We start from the raw sequence: 20,223 nt of genomic DNA, 5'->3' as shown, positions 1-20,223 counted from the left end.
CTAGTAAATTGGTACTATATAACTGGTCATGTCCATTACAGTAGCCATTAACCACTCTGAGATTGGCCATGGTACGTGCTCAAATTTCCAAATACACCTCCTACCTCAAAATGGTTGCTAATTCTTAACTCATTTATTCAGGTAACCCAGAAATACTGACATAATTTAAGTTTGAAATATGAGTGCTTTGCGAGTAATAGTACCTAATTATTATATATTATTTATCATGACATTATAGTAAACCAATGACCAAAATTAAAATTGCTTCTTAGTTGTCATAAGCCACCTAGAGTCACTTAATAGAAAAATGGGCAGCATGTAAATTTAATGAATAAATACATTGATGCAACTAAACAAAAGCTGAGAAAAGTACCTCCTAAAAGATGAATTTAAGGGCCATAGGAGTCCCTGGATCATGCATAAGGAGATACATAATGCAAAGATTTAACGAATTATTCCCAGTTCTTTGTCTTTGGCATAGTGATGTCCAGCTTTGTCATTCTTGTTCTGTTTGGTAATTGGCTACAGATACTATTTAATATTTTGTCTTTGACCTATACTGTTAAACTTCATGTGAAATAAAGTACACTGAGAGATGATAGGAAGGAGAATTCCATCTTGCTCAGTCAGCTGCTTATTTTCATTGATCAATATTGCTAGCTCTCTAGTGGTTGCTGAATGTGCTATTCCTCTTGTATTTTTAGGGTGGGTGGGGTGGGTGGGTAGTGTAATAGTTTCCAGTCAGGTTTAAATATGTTGGAAATAATGTTAACATTTGAATATAGAAAAATATTAAAATATGTATTCAGAAGATTGAGGTGTTTATAGTAAAGAGATGATCCTTTGGTAAATATCATCTACTGAATCTTGTCAATTAATTTAACAGCGTTTAATACTGTAGCTATGTAATTGTACAGAAGACAAAGTGGGTCCAGAGAACAGAGGTTATATTGTACTGGACACTGTTGCATTGTTAAAATGTAGCATGGCTTCTGGTTATAATGTTCTAATTCACTATGGCTATTTCATATCTCTCTTATTTTGCTTTGTTTTCTCACTAAGGTGTATTCAGTCTCTATAGCTTCTCATCTCAAGCAACTGAGAGTAGTGGTCCAATATAGCATATTCCCTTGAGAGATCATTTTATTTACAAAATAAACTTTATTTTTATCCAAAGGATAGATTTGCACATGGGAAAAAGTTAAGTAAGCAATTCAACTGTTCAGCAGAAACAAGCCAATGCAGTATTTTAGTCTAAACGTGACTGAAGAGCACCAGATTAGAGAAAGATAATTGAATGCATATAAATTCAAAGGTTGCATAGATTATTGCTAAAGATTATCATATTACTAACATGATTCTGGTAGGATGACATTGTGGAGTTCAGGGTAAAGATGATGATGTGCCATCATTTGATTAGCAATCACATGAATTTTCTCCATAATGATCTGTCCCTAACTGGTCCTTCAAGTCTTTCAATCATGCAACCATCACCATTGTAACTGACTCTATCCACCTTGCTATTGGTTGAGTTCTTCTCTGATTTGCTTCCATCTTTCTTAGCATTAGAGCAGGGATGTCAAACTGCTGGCCCGTGGGCCGGACACGTCATCCGGAAGCCGCACCCACTCCATGGCAAAACCATCCCGATACGTTGTGCGGCGTCACGTGACAACATGAGTTTGACATCTGCATTAGAGCTTTCTCCAGAAAGCTAAGACTTCATATAATGTTCAAATAGGTTAAGCCTGGCTATTTGTGCCTCAAGTGAGTACTCTGGATTGATCAGGTGTGAACCTATACTAATATAAAATTGGCAACGTGTGATGTTATGATGTTAAAAGTATCCCAGGCTTAATCCACAGTTTAAATCAATCTCACCTTCTGCTTGTATTAATCTATAGAACAGGAAAATATTGATAGATTGCTGAATGATTTGCAGTATGTGGACAGTGACTTCTTATTCCCAATTGTTCTGGGTTGTGGTATGTATTTTGAGGGATGCTTCATGAAGCAACCAAACTACTCCTTTGAACCTATGTTTGAAATGTTTGTATGCATGGTTCAAAAGCTTGATGTAGTTTATTGAGGTCACTCTCACTGAGTTTGCTCCTGAAGTAGGCTTACACAATATGGGAGATCCTTGAAGCAGCCATGGGAAACCTCTGAGAGGATATGCTGTCTTTAAGCAGCAAGTTTGGACAAGCATTTTTATTACTTTGGAAATTATCTTCCAAATGTTTACATGCCTTCAGTGTGAAAAAGATATCCTCTCCATTTTTCATAATCTCTATAAAGTCAATATTTGTGGATCCAAAATCATTCCAGAATCTATCTCAAAATAATAACTTTGGGGTCTAACAAAATAGCCTGATCTCCAAAGATTGAAATCTACCCATACCAAATCTTGGTAAGCAAGAAATAGAAATTCAGGGTGATTACATGTCCTGTAGAGCATATAAAATTAATTTCATTGTGATTTTATAACCAACCTATCATCTCTGATATTTAGGGCATTAAAAGAGGGGAAATTCTCAAAATGATGCAGGATAGGAGGCATTAAAATATATCTTCTATTATGTTCCTTTTAAAACCAGTAATTTTAAAAAGTGTGGCACCTGGCTACTGAATGTTTGCCTGCCTCTGTTTTAAAGACAAAAGTCCTAAAAATATATTGTGAGAAGATTGGTAACAAATAAGGATTTGCTGATGAATATTGGAAATATGTGATAAATTATGAATAGAACTAATAATCACTATTCAAATATCATGTTGTAAATAGGGAAAAGTTTCTACTGCATTCCTTATCTTGGTATAAAAAGAACCTGTCATCAAAGAAAATTGACTCCTCACATATTACTTAAAGATAGTGTTGTATGTTTTCAGAAAAAAGTAGATAAAATGTCTTCTGTCATTTAATTATATTTTTCAGCAGAAAAATAGTTTAGAAATTGCTGCATATTCAGATATATTCATTTTATTTTAAAACATCTATAGAATAAAATCAGTAATTATCCATTTTTTTTAAAAAAAGTCTTTGATATCAAAAGGTCAGAATAGGAGAAAGTAGATAAAGTCATATGCAGCTAACAAGACCAGATCCTCCTTTGTATTCGAAGTTACTTGCTGTAAGTAACAGACATCACTTAGTGATTATTGTTTTATTGATATAATAACTTTTCTTTATCTATAGTATAATTAAGAAAAAAGTCTAAATCAGTTTTGGTTACCTTTTCAATATTTTTGATTACAATGGAATATATATATATATATTACTGAGCTTTTGTCAACTAGCTGTTGACATCATCAGAGCAAGGGCTGAATGATAAGGGAGCCAATACATACACTTATATGGTAGTTATGATGGTCAAGTTGCTCTGATGATGTCAACAGCTAGTTGACGCAAGCTCAGCAATAAAGAAGGCTTTTTTCTTATATCTCGGAGTTCATCGTTTTTATTTTTACTGATTTCAAATGTCAACACCTGGAATTCCAGTTTTTAAATTTATGAAACACATACACACACACTCCTTAATCAAACTAAAAATACGAATCCCGGGCATATTTAATGGTGCTCTGGCCTTTCTAGACATGCTGGTCAACTGCCAATCTGACGGCTCCCTCCACACATCTGTTTACCGTAAATCCACTCATACGGACAGGATACTCCATTACAAGAGCAGTCACCCCATGACTCACAAGGTCAGCTGTATTAGAACGCTTTTTAAGCGTGTGGACGTGCACTGCAGCACGAGCAAGGCAAAAAAGGAAGAAAGGCGCTGCCTCTATTGTGTCTGCAGGAGCAATGGATATCCACCAAATTTTATCAGGCAATACAGTAGACCAGGTGAACCTGCCCATCACCAGCATGAAAACACCTCAATGGCACGGATAACACTGCCTTACATTCACGGTGTATCCGAGGCCACGACGCGCATATTGGTCCCCTACAAGTTGGAGTTGCCCACAGATCTGATCAGACCTTGCGGGCTGGTATCATGTGCCCTAAAGATCCACTCCCCAGTGAAGACAAGTCCTCAGTCATATACAGGATGGCATGTGAAAACTGCATTGTAATTATATTGGGGAGACTGCAAAATGACTGAGGACCAGGGTACACGAACACGAGCTCGCCATTAAAAGACAAAAACAACACTCACACGTGTGGGCACACATGGCCACACACAATCACACCTTCAATCTGGCGGGGGCTGAGGCGATCGCCTGTGATAACACCAAGGGCGGATGATTATTCAAGGAAGCTTGGTTCTCTGACCACTCCTCGATCAGTCGGCATATTGATCTCCCCCCTGTGTATCAAGCCCTCAGGGGTTGGGAAGAGAAGCGGCGTGCACGACGAGAATGCAGACAACGCAAGCACTCTCAGAGCGCTCCGTCAAACCAAGACCAGAATTGCATAATTACACAATCACCCCCCAACCGCCGAATGTAAAAAAGAGGAAGAACAACTATTTAGAGCCTCCGACATGAAAACACGGGCAATGACAAGAGCAATGACTATAGCAGACATGTCAAACACAAGGCCCGGGGGAGCACCGAAACACTGATGATATAAATGCAGTCTCCCCACTCCGATGATTTCATCCTGATGACGTTGGTAATTAGCCAACGAAAGGTTGATTTTTAATAAAACTGTTTTAGTTTTCTACCTTATCCCAGTGTTTTGATTTCTTGTTCTGATATATATATGTTGAACTTTAGAGTCCTTGGTGTTCTCTGAACTTACAGATGATGTTTCATTCAGTGCTATTGAATGTGGGGTTTGCTCCCTGTTTATATAAAGTAGCTTGCTTTGCCAGTGTTGATAGGGGAGTGGTTTGCACTAGCGATAAAGTGCAATGTCTCATGATTGCATTTCTTAGAGATGGCAATTCTGGCAGTCCCTGTTGCCATCATTAACTAAATGGCATGACTAGCAGCTGCTCACATAAGGTTAGCCCAAGGAAGAGATGGTGGGATGGAAGAGATGTGTTGGGGAAGTTAAAGCATCATAAGTGCAGGGAAGCTGCCAAGCATTCATGTGAATTTTGATCATATGAATGCTGCAGTGGCAGAAATTTCAAGGACCAAATCTTCATTCAGCAATTTCATATGATCGATGAATGAATACTTGTTACGTGAGGACTATCTGTACTTGCTAAGGAGTTACAATGCAAAAGAAAGGAATATCTAGTTGAATATTTTGAGGACAAATTTGAGGACAACAGATTTTTCCCAGAAATGTCATTTTCCACTCTTTCATGTTAGTAAACCTGTCTGCAGGAAAGACTGAGTATACAGTTAAGTAAGCAGAATATTTGGAGGGCAAATATGGTTTTCATCTGCCTAGGCAGAGTATGGAGGCACGTAAGAACAATCCATTCTCAGTATAGGTATATTAATTCATAGTGTAATAATTATTACCGTATTTTGAAGTAATAATGAACTTGACCTCTGGAGATTGATCATATATTCAATTTGATTATTGTTATACCTGTATGATTAGAATAATACTTCATAGTCTGAATATATGGATTTTTTCTGTCCAGCAATTTATGATAGGTAAGTGCCTTTTATAAATATGAGTAAATTTTTAAAGCTGGACAATAAATAAACATTCCTATAGAAATACAATACAGTTACATTTCCTAACCATTCTATGATAAAATATATTTTTCTTCTAGCAAATGGATAACCAAACATGTTTTAACTGTTGATCTCTTAATATTTCTGTAGAATAGCCAGGAGTTTATCATGCATGTTAATGTCCTCTTTTAATCGTTATGTCTTGAAATATGTTTAAATAAAAAGAATATACAGCTATCCCTCTAATAAAATTTAAATGCCCCTTTTGACAAGTTTATTTATATTTATTTTTCTCTTCTTGCTTTCACTATGCCTATTTCTTAATGAAAAAGGATGCTGGGACATCTGTAGGGGAAAGCTTTTGTGAAAAGGTGGGTTATATTTTTTGTCCAAAAAAAGGCTTATTTCTGTCTTCTGAATATATTAGCTATCAAACTTATTTCTCTGTTCTTAGTTTGCTGATTTTATTGTAGATCACCAGAAAATAAAATTGTATCATAGTTTCTAAGAAGGGAGTATTTAGTAAAATCACTAGTTCTTTCCATGAATACTTTGTAGGCTTGGATGTTTTGAAATAGAATAGTGAAATAATTATAAAATTTACAATTCTTATTTACCTAGGATTATGTAATTTATCTAGAATTCTTTACTTTGGATTCTTTCTAAGGGAGTGTCACTTTTTATCTCTGCTACTTATTCTTCTCTATACATTGCTGATTTCTCAATGTATGTTTAAGTCATACTCTACATATATATTTTCTTTAAAAAATGATTGTTAGAATATTACTTTTAATGTCAGTTTTCTATCCTGCATCTTGCTTTCTTTGCATTTTGACTTAGAAGTGCTCAAAATATTTTGTTACCCGCGGAAAAATGTTGAATAATGTTTACTTATTTGAAAGTTAATAAGACCCCTTTAAGGTGATGAAGATGTGTCTGAATCTTGTTATCTGGGAGAAATTCAAGCCAGTTGTTCTTAGGTTCCCCTGCTTGAGCAGGGGGCTGGACTAGAAGACCTCCACGGTCCCTTCCAGCTCTATTCTATCCTAAAGGGTCCTTGGAACTATTAGTTCTGCTACCTATATTCTGAATCCATGCCCCTCCTAGTTTATTAAGGCCTTACAGCTGTCCTGAAGGACGTGGTGGTGCACCCCCTTCTCAAAAAGCCATCTTTGCAGCCTATAATATTGAACAACTTTTGTCCAGTCTCCTATCTTCCTTTTTTTAGGGAAGGTTGTTGGTGCACAACTATAAAGAGCCCTTAACGAAGTGAATTATTTGGACCTTTTCAGTCTGGGTTCAGTCCGGAGCACAGCACTGAAATGGATAAGTGACATTTGTTGATGACCTTTGGAGGGTTTGGGATGGAGTTGGTATGACCCTTCTGGCCCTCCTGGACCTTGTAGCGACTTTCAGTATCATCAGTCTTGGTATCTTTCTGGATTGGCTTTGGGCGTTGGGAATATGAGACACTGTGTTGTGGTGGTTCTCTTCTTCCTTCATGGCTGGCCTCAGTTGGTGTTGCTATGGAAGGAATGGTTGAGTCCTAAGTCCCTTGAATGTGAATTGCCCCAGGGCTACAGCCTTTCATAGCTCCTTTTTAAGAAACCACTAAGGGAGGTCATCCATTGGTACAGGATTCAGTATCATCAGTATGCCACTGATATCCAATTAGAGATACACATCTCCACCCCTAGCCAGACTAGTGATGTTGGGGCCTTTTTTGTGGCAGCCTCTACCTTATGGAACACTGTGCCCTGGCTTTTGGCAAGTTTCTATCCTCCTAGCTTTCCATAAAGCTTTAGAAGACCTGGCTTTTCCCCCAAATACTGGGATAGGATTAAATGATTGCACATTAGAAGTTTGACTTGAGACCAGGGTTTTGTTCTTTTTAACGTTTTAATGTATTTGGTTTTATCATTTTAATATTTTTGTACAGTGGTAACTTGGTACTCATTGTTAATTGGTTCCCGGAGGTGGGACAAGTATAAAAACAAGTGCCAAACAGACCACATCACTTACACATAATCCTTTGTTTTGTCTGGGAAGGACTTCCTGTCTGTCCTTTTTCTTATGCCAGCAACCTTCCCAGCATGGCCGACTTCCTGTCCATTCTCCACGACCATCCCCCTTTTCCTATTACAACACGTCAACTACCCAAAAACAGATAAGTGCCGGGACAAAGTTTTCACATCAAAATGCGTCGAGTACCAAATTCTATGAGTTTTGAAGCAGTTGAGTATCAAGGTACCACTGTATGTTGTTTTAATTTTTGATTGAGAACTGCCCAGAGTTGGTTATAAGATGGGCAACTGTATAAATTTTATAAGTAAGTAATATAGCGTAAAGTGTTAAAGGATAAATCCTGGGCTATTTAATTACGTCTAATAGAGCACTTCAAGGAAAGGAACACTATGCAAGAAGTGTTCAAGGATAGCTTCTTCAGTAGTTTGTGATATGTTGACATTTGTAAATGCATTCAAAAAACAAGAGATTTAAGCTTCAATCACTGAATGAAGGTTGATGATTTTGTAGCAGTCATTATATTGGGATGAACTAATTTGAAACTTGCAGGATCTTGTTTTTTAATATAACCCCAAAGGCTGCTTTCTGAAGCCAGTTGCAGAATACTTACTCGGGCATGCAACAATATATATTAATATTTCTAAACACACATTCCAATAAAGAAATCAGATTTTTATCAGTACTAAGGCTAAAATGATATTCATGAAAAATTTACTCTTTGTCTACCCATCGCCAGTATTTCTCTGATCTAAAGTAATTAAATTTGGGAAGAGTGAATTCATTTAAGTATTGCTGTTATTAGACAACAAAAAGTACAAAACCTGATCAAACTGTTGCAGAACATTTAGAGACGTCAATAGATTTAAATCTATTATCTTGCTTTTAGACTTACATTACAGTATTGTTCATTATTTTGTAGAAAGAACAATAGTGAAATTAATGTATAGGTGAATTACTGCATCAGTTTAAAAAATGATGGCTAAAAAAGAATTGGAAAGATATAATAAATATTTTTCCCAAGTGCTGGGATAAGATTATGACTGCACATATAGAAGTTTGACTTGTTACCAGGTTTTTGTTGTTAATGTTTTAATGTGTTTAGTTTTATAGTTTTGCTATGATTTTATATGTTGTTTTAACTTTTGATTGGGAGCCACCCAGAATTGGTTAGAAGATGGGCAGCTCTACAAATGTTTTAAATAAATAAAAATACAAAGGCAACACTAAATGTAAACATAAGGAAGTATATATAAAGAAACAATGAAGCTAAAATATTATTGTAAAACTACTGTATTTTTCGGACCATAAGACGCACACCGGACCATAAGACGCACCCAGTTTTTAGAGCAGAAAAACAAGAAAAAAAATTCTTTCTCCTTCTCTCTCTCTCCCTCTCTTTCTCTCTCTCTCTCTTTCTCTCCCTCCCTCTCCCATTGTCCCTTCCTTTCTTCCTTCCTTCCTTCTCTCCCTCTTTGTCCTTCCCTCTCTGCATTAGAGCAGTACCCGCGGAGGCGGCCCTGCAGCCCGGCTTTCTCTTGCAGAAAGCAAGCTGAAACGGAGTGAGGGAGATTGCCAGAAATGCGAATCGGCCGATCTTGCGCTCCTGCAAACTCCCTCGTTCGGTTTCAGCTTCCCTTGCTACAAGAGAAAGCAGGCTGAAACGAGGCAGATTGCAGCAGCGCAAGATTAGCCGATTCGCATTCCTGGCAATCTCCCTCACTCCGTTTCAGCCTGCTTTCTCTTGTAGCAAGGGAAGCTGAAACCTAGCGAGGGAGAGTGCAGGAGCGTGAGATCGGCGTTTCTCAGCACGTGCCGATTCGTGCTCCTGGCAATCTCCCTTGCTTTCCACTTGCGGAGGTTGGGGCTGGCCATACGGATCACCTTCGGACCATAAGATTCACCCTCGTTTTCCCCCCCACTTTTGGGGAAAAAAGTGTGTCTTATGGTCCGAAAAATACAGTAATATAGGATATATGGCAGTGTTACTTTATTATAATTCCAATAACAGAATCAAAATTGTAAAGTCCAAAAACTTGTTTTGTGTATGATATTGCAATGGCCAGTTTATGCATACAATAAATAAATGATAAGTTATTAAAATAAATAAATATTTTATTAAAAAGCTGGAAAAAATATTTATATCTAAAGTGAATATATTCCAAAATCCAGAGTCATACAGGAGATATATTGGGACCAAAAATGTCTCAGGATTTCTAAATTTCTTCATTAAGCAAAGTTTTATTTAAAAATGGTTGTGGGAAAGAAGGGAGGAGTTGGCTTTTTTTTGGAAATCATGAAGTTTGCATACCCAATCCTTAAAAAAAAGTAGAAAATGATTCATAAATATAATTACTTAATACTGTCTCCAAGTTTAATTTAAAAAGAGGTTGGGCACATGATTGTCTTTTTTTTCTTTTTGTGCTATAGATTTTAAATAATTATGCAGAATATTGACATTACATCATACTAAAATGTGAAATATGGTAGAAACTGAATCTCCAGAGCATTGCAAGAAATGTCTTATATTTGCATTAATGATTTAAATTATTCAACAAGAGTGTCTGTTCAGTAAAAATACCATACTTTATACTGCATTTAAACGAAATTTTTAGAAATCAAAATATGAGATCCATGTAATCCATTTTGTTCCAAATAGTTACTGAGATTCTTCAATAGACAGACTGCAAAAGTTATTAAAAAATCAGCTGTTTGCTTGATGGCTTTTCCAAAAACTATTAGCAGAAATAGTTTTTGTTTAAATATCAAAGTTTTAATTTGATTATCACAACTTATATACATGAACTGTTTTAAAGTTACCTGAATTGGTGGCTATCACCAGCTGTTAACAAAAGCTGTAATGGTTGAACTTACTACAAAACAATATTTTTTTCTGTTTCTCCTAATCTGATATCAACTTATTTATGTGTTCTAGTCTATTATGTTACAGTGTATCCTAATTTTTTCTATTTTTATTATAGCATACCTCTCATGGTGAAGGACGACAGGAAATTTCCTCCCGAACTAGTCGGTCTGGGGCTCGCTGTAGGAATTCCATAGCTTCCTGTGCAGATGAGCAGCCACATATTGGGAATTACAGACTCCTTAAGACAATTGGAAAGGGAAATTTTGCAAAAGTGAAACTGGCCAGACACATCCTTACTGGCAGAGAGGTAAAGTGTTGTGCTAGCATTTTTTTTTAGATTTTGCAGAATAAATTTCTTAATATAATATTTTTTAATAATGTGATCTTTACATAGAATCGTGTAAAGTTAACAGGATGTGTTTTTTTCTCTACAATCAATACTAACAAAATGTTTTGGCCTAAAAAGTACAACTAAAAGGTTGATTAAACGTTGCCAAATTAAACTGTGGTTGTTTTCAGTTGCTAAGTCATGTCTCACTCTTTATGACCCCGTAGACATCCTTCACTATCTCCTGGAGTTTGTCCAAATTCATGTTCATTGCATCAGTGACACTATCTGACCACCTTCTCCTCTGCCATCCCCTTCCCCCTTTGCCTTCAGTCTTTCCCAACATGAGGGTCTTTTCCAGTGAATCCTCTCTTCTCATTAGATGGCCAAAGTATTTGAGCTTCAGCTTCATTATCTGTCTTCCCAAAGGACAGTAAGGGTTGATTTTCTTTAGGATTGACTGATTTGATCTCCTGGCAGTCCAAGGGACTCTCAAGAGTCTTCTCCAACACCACAATTCAAAAGTATCAATTGTTCAGCACTCAGCATTATAGTCCAACTGTCTCAGCTATACATTACTACTGGGAAAACAATAGCTTTGACTGTACAGACCTTTACTGGCAAGGTGATGTCTCTGCTTTTTAATAAGCTGTTTAGGTTTGCCATAGCTTTCCTCCCAAGGAGCAAGTGTCTTAATTTCATGGCTGTGGTTGCCATCTGCAGTGCCATCTGCAACCAAGAAAATAAAATTTGTCATTGATTTCATTCCTTCACCTTCTGTTTGCCAGGAAGTGATAGGACCGGATGCCATGATCTTCATTTTTTTAATGTTGAGTTTAAAGCCAACTTTTGCACTCTTCTCTTTCACCCTCATCAAGAGGCTCTTTGGTTCCTCTTCACTGTCTGCTATTAGAGTGATATCGTCTGCATATCTGAGGTTGTTGATATTTCTCCTGGCGATCTTAATTCCAGCTTGTGATTCATCTAGCCCTGCATTTCACAAGATGTACTCTGCATATAAGTTATATAAGCAGGGTAACAATATATAGTGTTGTCGCACTCCTTTCTCTATTTTGAATCAGTCCAGTTCTAACTGTTGCTTCTTGACCCGCATACAGGTTTCTCAGGAGACAGGTAAGGTGATCTGGAATTCCCATAGCTTTAAGAACTTAATACAATTTGTTGTTATCCACACAATCAAAAGTTTTATCATAGTCAATAAAACAGAAGTAGATGTGTTTCTGGAATTCCCTTGCTTTTTCCATAATCCAGCAAATGTTGGCAGTTTTATCTCTAGTTTCACTGCCTCTTCGAAACCCAGCTTGTATTTCTGGTAGTTCTAGGTTCACATATTGCTGAAGCCTAGCTTGTAGGAGTATGAAATGAGCCCAATTGTACGGTAGTTTGAGCATTTTTTGGCATTGCTCTTTTTTGGGATTGGAAAGTAAATTGACCTTTTCTAATTCTATACCTTTTCTAATTCTATAGCTACTGTTGAGTTTTCCAAATTTGCTGGCATATTGAGTGCTGCACTTTAACAGCATCTTTTAGGTTTTTAAATACCTCAGTTGAAATACCATCAACTCCAGTATTCATTGTTGGTAATGCTTCCTAAGGCCCACTTAACTTCATACTCCAGGATGTCTGATTTGAGGTATGATGATGATGATGATGATGATGATGATGATGATGATGATGATAATAATAATAATAATAATAATAATAATAATAATAATAAGAAGAAGAAGAAGAAGAAGAAGAAGAAGAAGAAGAAGAAGTTGGAAGGGACCTTGGAGGTCATCTAGTCCAACCCCCTGCTAAGGCAGGAAAACCTATACCATTTCAGAAAAATGGCTGTCCAGTTTCTTCTTAAGAACTTCCAGTGTTGGAGCATTCACCACTTCTGGAGGCAGGTTGTTCCACTGGTTAGTTGTTCTAACTGTCAGGAAGTTTCTCCTTAGTTCTAGGTTGCTTCTCTCCTTGACTAGTTTCCATCCGTTGCTTCTTGTCCTGCTTTCAGGTGCTTTGGAGAATAGCTTGGCTCCCTCTTCTTTGTGGCGGCCCCTGAGATATTGGAACACTGCTATCATGTCACCCCTCACCCTTCTCTTCATTAAACTACACATACCCAATTCCAGCAACCGTTCCCTATATGTTTTAGCCTCCAGTCCCCCAATCATCTTTGTTGCTCTTCTCTGTACTCTTTCTATAGTCTCGACATCTTTTTTACATCGTGGTGACCAAAACTGGATGCAGTATTCCAGGTGTGGCCTTACCAAGGCATTGTAAAGTATTAGTACTTCACGTGATCTTGATTCTATTCCTCTGTTAATGCAGCCTAGCACTGTGTTGGCTTTTTTGGCAGCTGCAACACACTGCTGGCTCATATTTAAGTGATTGTCCACTAGGACTCCGAGATCCCTCTCACAGTTACTACTATCGAGCAAGGTACCACCTATACTATACCTGTGCATTTGATTTTTCCTGCATTAATGCAGAACCTTACTTTTTTCACCATTGAATTTCATTTTGTTAGATAGTGCCCAGTGTTCGAGTCTGTCCAGATCCTCCTGTATCTTAAGCCTATCTTCTGGAGTATTGGCTATTCCTGCCAGCTTGGTGTCATCTGCAAATTTGATGAGTTCCCCATCTATCCCCTCATCCAAATCGTTGATAAAGATGTTGAAGAGCACTGGGCCCAGAACAGAGCCCTGGGGCACCCCACTACACACTTCCTTCCATGTAGATGCAGTTCCATTGAGGAGCACACGCTGAGTATGGCCTGTCAGCCAGCTACGAATCCATCTGGTGGTGATGCTATCTAACCCACATTTTTCTATCTTATTAAGTAGTAGGTTGTGATCTACTTTATCAAATGCCTTACTGAAATCCAAGTAAATTAAATCTACAGCATTCCTCTGGTCCACTAGTTTTGTCACTTGGTCAAAGAATGCAATAAGGTTTGTCTGGCACGATCTGTTTTTGACAAACCCATGTTGGCTTTTAGTGATAACTTTGTTTGCATCAAGGTGTTCGCTGATTTGTTGTTTGATTATCTTTTCCAGAATCTTCCCAGGTATTGAGGTCAGGCTGATAGGTCTGTAGTTTCCTGGATCTATTTTTTCCCTTTTTTGAATATGGGAACGACATCAGCCCTCTTCCAGTCATCTGGTAGTTCCCCAGTGCTCCAGGATCTTTGAAAAATATAGTTCAGTGGTTCTGAGATCACGTCTGCCAGTTCCTTGAGAACCTTGGGGTGTAATCCATCTGGTCCTGGTGATTTGAACTCGTCTAGGCTGGACAGGTGCTCACTTACCATTTTCTTGCCTATCTTAACTTGTGTTTCTATTCTGTTTTTTATGGCACTGGTTTTGGTAGGTTGGACTGATATCACACACCATCGTGGGTATCGGGCATTAAGATCTTTCTTATATAATTATTCTGTCTATTCTGGCCACCTCCTCTTAATCTCTCTGCTTCTCTACTCATCTTTGCACAAAATGTTCCTTTGATATCTCCAATTTTCTCGAAGGGATCCCTTGTCTTTCCCTTTCTATTTTTTTTCCTCCATTTCTTTGCATTGTTCACGAGAAGGCTTTCTTATTTCTCCTTGCTATTCTCTGGAAATCTGTGTTCAGTTGGGTATGTCTTTCCCTTTCTCCCTTGCCTTTTGCTTTCCTTCTTTTGTCAGCTATTTGTAAAGCCTCATCAGACAGCCACTTCACTGTCTTGCATTTCTTTTTCTTTGTGATGGTTTTAGTTGCTGCATCTTATACAGTGTTACAAACCTCTGTTTCTAGTTCTTCAGACACTCTTTCTACCAGATCTAGTCCCTTAAATCTATTCATCACTTCCACTGTATATTCATAAGGGGTATGATTTATGTCATATCTGAATGGCCTAATGATTTTCCCTACTTTCTTCAATTTAAGCCTAAATTTTGCAATAAACTCATGATGTGAGCCACAGTCAGCCCCAGGTCTTGTTTTTACTGATTGTATAGACCTTCACCATCTTTGGCTGCAAAGTACATAATCAATCTGATTTCTGGCAATGTCCACGTGCAGTATCAGCTCTTGGGTTGTTGGAAAAGAGTGTTTGCTATGACCAGCATGTTCTCTTGACAAAACTCACAAACCTTTGCTAGCCTTTGCCTTGTTTCACTTTGTACTCCAAGACCAAACTTGCCTGTTATTCCAGTTACCTTTGAAAATGTACCTCCTACTTTAGCTTTCCAATATCCTATTATGAAAAGGACATCTTTTGTGGTGTTAGTTCTAGACAGTGTGGTAGGTCTTCATAGAGCCAGTCAACCTCAGCCTCTTCAGCATCATTGGTCAGGGATAGACTTGGATTACTGTGATGTTGAATGGTTTGCCTTGGATTCAAACCAAGATCATTCTGTCATTTTTGAGCTTGTACTCCAGTACTACTTTTTCCACTCTTTTCCAATGGGCTACTCCATTTCTTCTAAGAGATTGTTTCCTACAATAGTAGATAATGGTCATCTGAATTAAATTTGTCCATTCCCACCCATCCTTAGTTCACTGATTCCCAAGTTGTCGACCAATCTTGCCATTGCTTGTTTGATCCCATTCAGTTTATCTTAATTCATAGATCTTACATTCAAGGTTCCTATGCAATATTGTTCTTTATAGTGTCAGGCTTTCCGTTCACCATCAGATACATCCACAATGAGCATCCTTTTGGCTTTGGTCCAGCTGCTTCACTCTTTCTGGAGCTACTTGTAATTAGCGTCCACTCTTCCCCAGTAGTATATTGGACAACTTCCAACCTGAAGGACTCATCTTCTGGCATCATATCTTTTAACCTTTTGATACACTCCTTGGGTTTTTCTGGCAAGGATATTGGAGTGGGTTGCCATTTCCTTCTCTAGTGGACCATATTTTGTCAGAACTCTCCACTATGACCTATCCATCTTGGGTGGCCCTTCACAATATAGCTCATAGCTTCACTGAGCTGCACAAACTCCTTCGCCATAACAAGGCAGTGAACCATGAAGGGGAATGGTTAATTAAATTAAAATTTAACTAAAGTAAATTAAAGTAAAATTAAATTATTAAGAATTAATGTTCTTGGAAATCCCAGTAAATTGTATTCATTACAAGAAGCTAAATATATATATTTATAGAAATATTGGCCTGACACATAGAATTCTTTATTTCATATATCTTCTTGACAGTATTTATGTATAGCATCTTTATTTATGCTTTAAAAATCTGCCATTAAAATGAATAAATAAATTTGGATTCTGTTGCTCAGTTAAGAATGCAAGAGTACTTCTGCATTAGGACATGATCAATTATTCAAATATTCTCTTTTTTATTTTGGCCAACTAGATACCAAAGGATCAAAAGAATGAGCCCCCTCTGCAACTGTTTCCCAGCAATTGTAGAATACTAGTGGTGCATATGTAGTGGACAATGTGATAGTAGCTGCTATCCATTAATGACCAGATTCCCTATGTACTTGTACAATCTTTTTCTAAAATCATCTGTCAGTGGTTGTAATCATTTTTCATAAACAGATGACTCCAATTCATGTTGGTTGCCTTTTTCAGCTTCTTTCTGCAGCTGTAGAATATCTTGGTGCTGCAACCAGTTAGATACAGATGTGTTATACATATGCAAAGATTGATGCTTTAGGTTCATTTGTCTTCTCTCTTATCTCAACAAACAACAAGAGTAGAATGTTTTCCTGAGTAGCCAATCTTATCTGTTCAGACTGGTGAGATACTTGAACCATATTATAGTATCTAAGCTGAGAAGGGTCTTTACTGGCTCAATTTAATGCTCTTCCGTTAGTCATTTTGGAAGGCAGATACAAAAAAATTCCGTATGCTGCTTGACTATGTCCATGTGATACAGATACTGTAGAATAGAATTCTCCAACCTTTCCGGCTTTGTGTACTGGGGGGGGGGGCGGGAGAGGGGATGGTTCTGCCCAAGCGGTGGGCAAGTGCGCATGCGCACAGCTCCTTTTGTGGGAGCAGCGGGCTGCTGGCACAAGTGGAAATGCACAAGTGCGTGCACTAGCCTGCTACTTCTGTGGCCTCATTCTGAATGGTTCAAGGTCCAGTAATGGGTTGCAGCCTCAGGGGTTTGGGACCCCGGCTGTAGAATCTATTGCCCACATTGTATTGTACTGCTGTTTTTATAGTGATACTAGATTCTGTATTTATTTCTCCTCGTATAATAAAATACCAAGTCATTTTGATACTTTTTCATACAAATTCTGCTTGGCTGCTGTGTAAGACTAGGAAAAGCTTAGGTTTTTTTCCCCAAGAGCCAGTGGTACATAGTATAGCACAGGTATGCCAATGCTGAACCTGAAGAATTTTTCCTACGTCAGACCCAAATCCAACACATATCTACTACATTTTATTGGCTAATTAAGTATTGAGCCTTTTCAGCCTGAATTTAAAATGATTTAATAGTACTAATAAAGGAGAATATTTGTAGTTCAGGGTTGACATGAGGGGTCCTTGGTGGTCTCTGAGCTAGGTTGTTTTCTTGCAGATGTTTCATTACCCAAACTAGGTAACATCATAAATGCTAGTGATGATGTTACCTAGTTTGGGTAATGAAAAGTCTGCAAGAAAAGCAAACTCAGAGACCCCCAAGGACCCCTCATGATTTAATAGTCTTTTATTAGTCACCAGTTATGAAGCAATTTATCTTGAGTTTCATGAGAATATGTACATTTTAAAAACATCTTAAACATAATTATAAGAAAAACACTAGAAACAGACAGATATGCACCCTTCAAAATTTCTTTCTGCTCTTTCATTTGTAGGTTTAGAGTCGCCCACCTTTAATGGCTGACTTTTGATAACATTTACTATTTTTCTGATACCATTTGGAAGGACAGTTTCCCTTAAACACGTTTTTAGAGGCAGTCTCTTTACTCACCGTATCTTATGTCTTCAAGTAGAACATAATGTTGAGGTAATAGATTAAATACACCTAGCTGATCTATTTGCGTTTTATTAATTAAAGGATTAAACTTTTGAGATTTTTGGCAGAAAATTACAATGGAAGGAGATTAAGTAGAAGGGAATTATAGAAAACAGGAAAGATAATACAAATCATATGACAAATCAGGTAAACTTTAAATCAAAATAAATATCACCTTTTTGCTGCTAATTACTGTAGAAATATAGTAACACTGCTTTCAAGAAGAAAACAGTATTTGCAAACAAACAGCTGTCTATTATATCAGCTGATATTTCCAAGCAGTTCTGTTACACCCCCCCCCCAGTGAATTATTTTAGAGTGAATTCAGTCTGAAGACAATAAAGCTGTATTCAATAGGGATATTATAAACACCTAGTTCAAACTAGTAATGTATTATCCACATATATTTTATTTTTATTTCATTATTAAACTTATATGCTGCCCAATTTCCAACAGTTCTGGATACCTGTGTTGGATATAAAGTTGAATCGGGAATGAGGCTTATATGAAGAGGAGTTTGAACTATGTTTTGTGTTAAAGCTGGTTGATTGACTCTTAACAGCAACCTAAACAGACAAGAAAAACATGGAATTTATAAATTTGAGGTCCACTGTTATTTAATTTGACCATTTATAATGTTTCTGTTTGGCACAATGAAAGTCATGATTGCAGAGTATTCATAATGTTGAAGAAGTATATAAATACATTTCTACTTATCAGAATTCTAGATTCAGTAAATTATAGACACCCACACACGTGTGTGTATGTATGTGTGTATATGTAGAGAGAGAGAGATTCAGGAGACCACTTTCTATGTTCTAGGTAACAACTTAACTGTCAGAACCCATAGCAATAGGTTGCCCTTTCTGTCCTCCTGCCTCTCTTCCTTCTCTTTCCCTTTTTCCTCCTCTTTCATCCTGACCCAAATATCATTCTCTTCTCACTCTGGGTTCTGCCATAATCCTATAGGGGAGGGGGAAGAGCTGGAGGGTTATTGCTTCGGTTTCCTCTATCACTACAAAGTAACACTTTGCTTTCCTGCATTGTTTCTATGTGAACTTTCCCATCCCTTAATGTCAGCTAGCAGAGGGAGGGAAAGAAAGGAATGTAACCTGTAGCAACTGGTTTATCTCTGCCTAAACATTGCAGCTACAACCGGAGACGGCCTGATGTTATCTCCCTGTTCCCATGAGGATCCTAACACCTGGGAATTGGGCCATTTGAACTGACCAGATGAACTATGGGTGGAGTTTTGCTTGGGACACTTTTTACCTATCAATTTGAGCAGGAAACCCTTAGATCTTGTCTAGTATGCCTGCTATCAGCTTCTCCTAATAAAAGTTCCTTTTGGAAGAATCCATTTCCATGAGTTCTGCTCTTGGGATGAAGTACTGAAGTGGGCCCTGACATTAACTGTCCATTATTAGTAACAAACACCTGTCTTCACTGCAGAAGAAATAATGTAAATATTGATTGTGGACTGTATTTAGAAATGGGATTTGAAGAAAGATTCTGTTAAAACTTCCTTTAGATTCTATGGGCTGTTTTCCTTTTTTCCAACCCAGTTTTGTCATCTTTGTCATCTTTATTCTTCATTTTTGTCTCCCGTTATTTGTATTGTCTTTAATGTTTTAAACAATTTGTAAAGTGCACAGAATTACTGGAAGCTGGGTGCTGTATATATTATATCGTTATTACTATTATTACTATTGACATTGAATTGATTTTTGTGCGCTGGTTGCTCATTCGGTAATATACTATTAACAATCAAATATTTCTGCTTTGCAATACTGCTACAGTTAACAGAAATCAAACAATTGTATTTTTTCTAGGTTGCAATAAAAATAATTGACAAAACTCAATTGAATCCAACTAGTCTACAAAAGGTAAGTTTATTAGTTGTTCCATCTTTTAGGTATACTACTTTGTTTAGAATATTCCTTTCTGGCACTTCTGTTTTTCCATTTTTAAACATTGTGTATTATTTTAAGAATAGCATATTCAATATGATTTCATTTTAATCGTATCTTTCTCTTCTAATGGATAGAAAGGAAGGAATCATGTAATCTAATAAAATTAGTTTTGATCTGAGCTCAAAATTTTTATCCAAAATGTGAAATAAGTATTATATCTATATTCTCATACCCAAATCTGTAGTATAAACTGAATTGTGTCTGCCATTTCGATTAGTGGAAAAAAATTATAAATACAGCATCTTCACAGATCACTTTTTCAGGCTAGAACTATATGGATTGAAATTAGGGGTCCAGATTAGAAACCAATTGGGAATCAGCAGTGGAGGAGATAAAAGCCATGCCTATAACTTCCCGTCACCCAAAATGTTTCCTTGAGTTACATAGCAAATTCATATCAGGAATCTCCTCTGTAGAACAGCATCTGGAGGAGGGGGAGATGTAGGAGGAAGTGTAGGGAGGATTAAGCAT

The 20,223-nt window shown here is 37.2% G+C and overlaps 1 protein-coding gene across 8 annotated transcripts in view; it reads left to right on the top strand.

Annotated features, from left to right (window-relative positions):
* The window catches only part of MARK3 (microtubule affinity regulating kinase 3), a 75,722-nt gene that overhangs the window by 7,866 nt on the left and 47,633 nt on the right, over positions 1-20,223 (top strand). For 4 of the 8 annotated variants that reach the window (XM_083360030.1, XM_083360026.1, XM_083360028.1 and 1 more), the window contains exons 2-4: positions 5,919-5,957; positions 10,590-10,781; positions 19,612-19,665. In XM_083360030.1, coding sequence (XP_083216156.1) covers positions 5,919-5,957; positions 10,590-10,781; positions 19,612-19,665 — 285 coding nt within the window. The remainder of the gene's footprint in view (positions 1-5,918; positions 5,958-10,589; positions 10,782-19,611; positions 19,666-20,223) is intronic. The other 4 variants (XM_083360032.1, XM_083360029.1, XM_083360031.1 and 1 more) reach the window with 1 other exon arrangement.

The sequence above is a fragment of the Vipera ursinii genome (assembly GCF_947247035.1).
Source record: "Vipera ursinii genome assembly, chromosome: 1".
In the NCBI taxonomy this organism is placed as follows: Eukaryota; Metazoa; Chordata; class Lepidosauria; order Squamata; family Viperidae; genus Vipera; species Vipera ursinii.
This window is presented reverse-complemented; position numbering and strand designations above follow the sequence as displayed.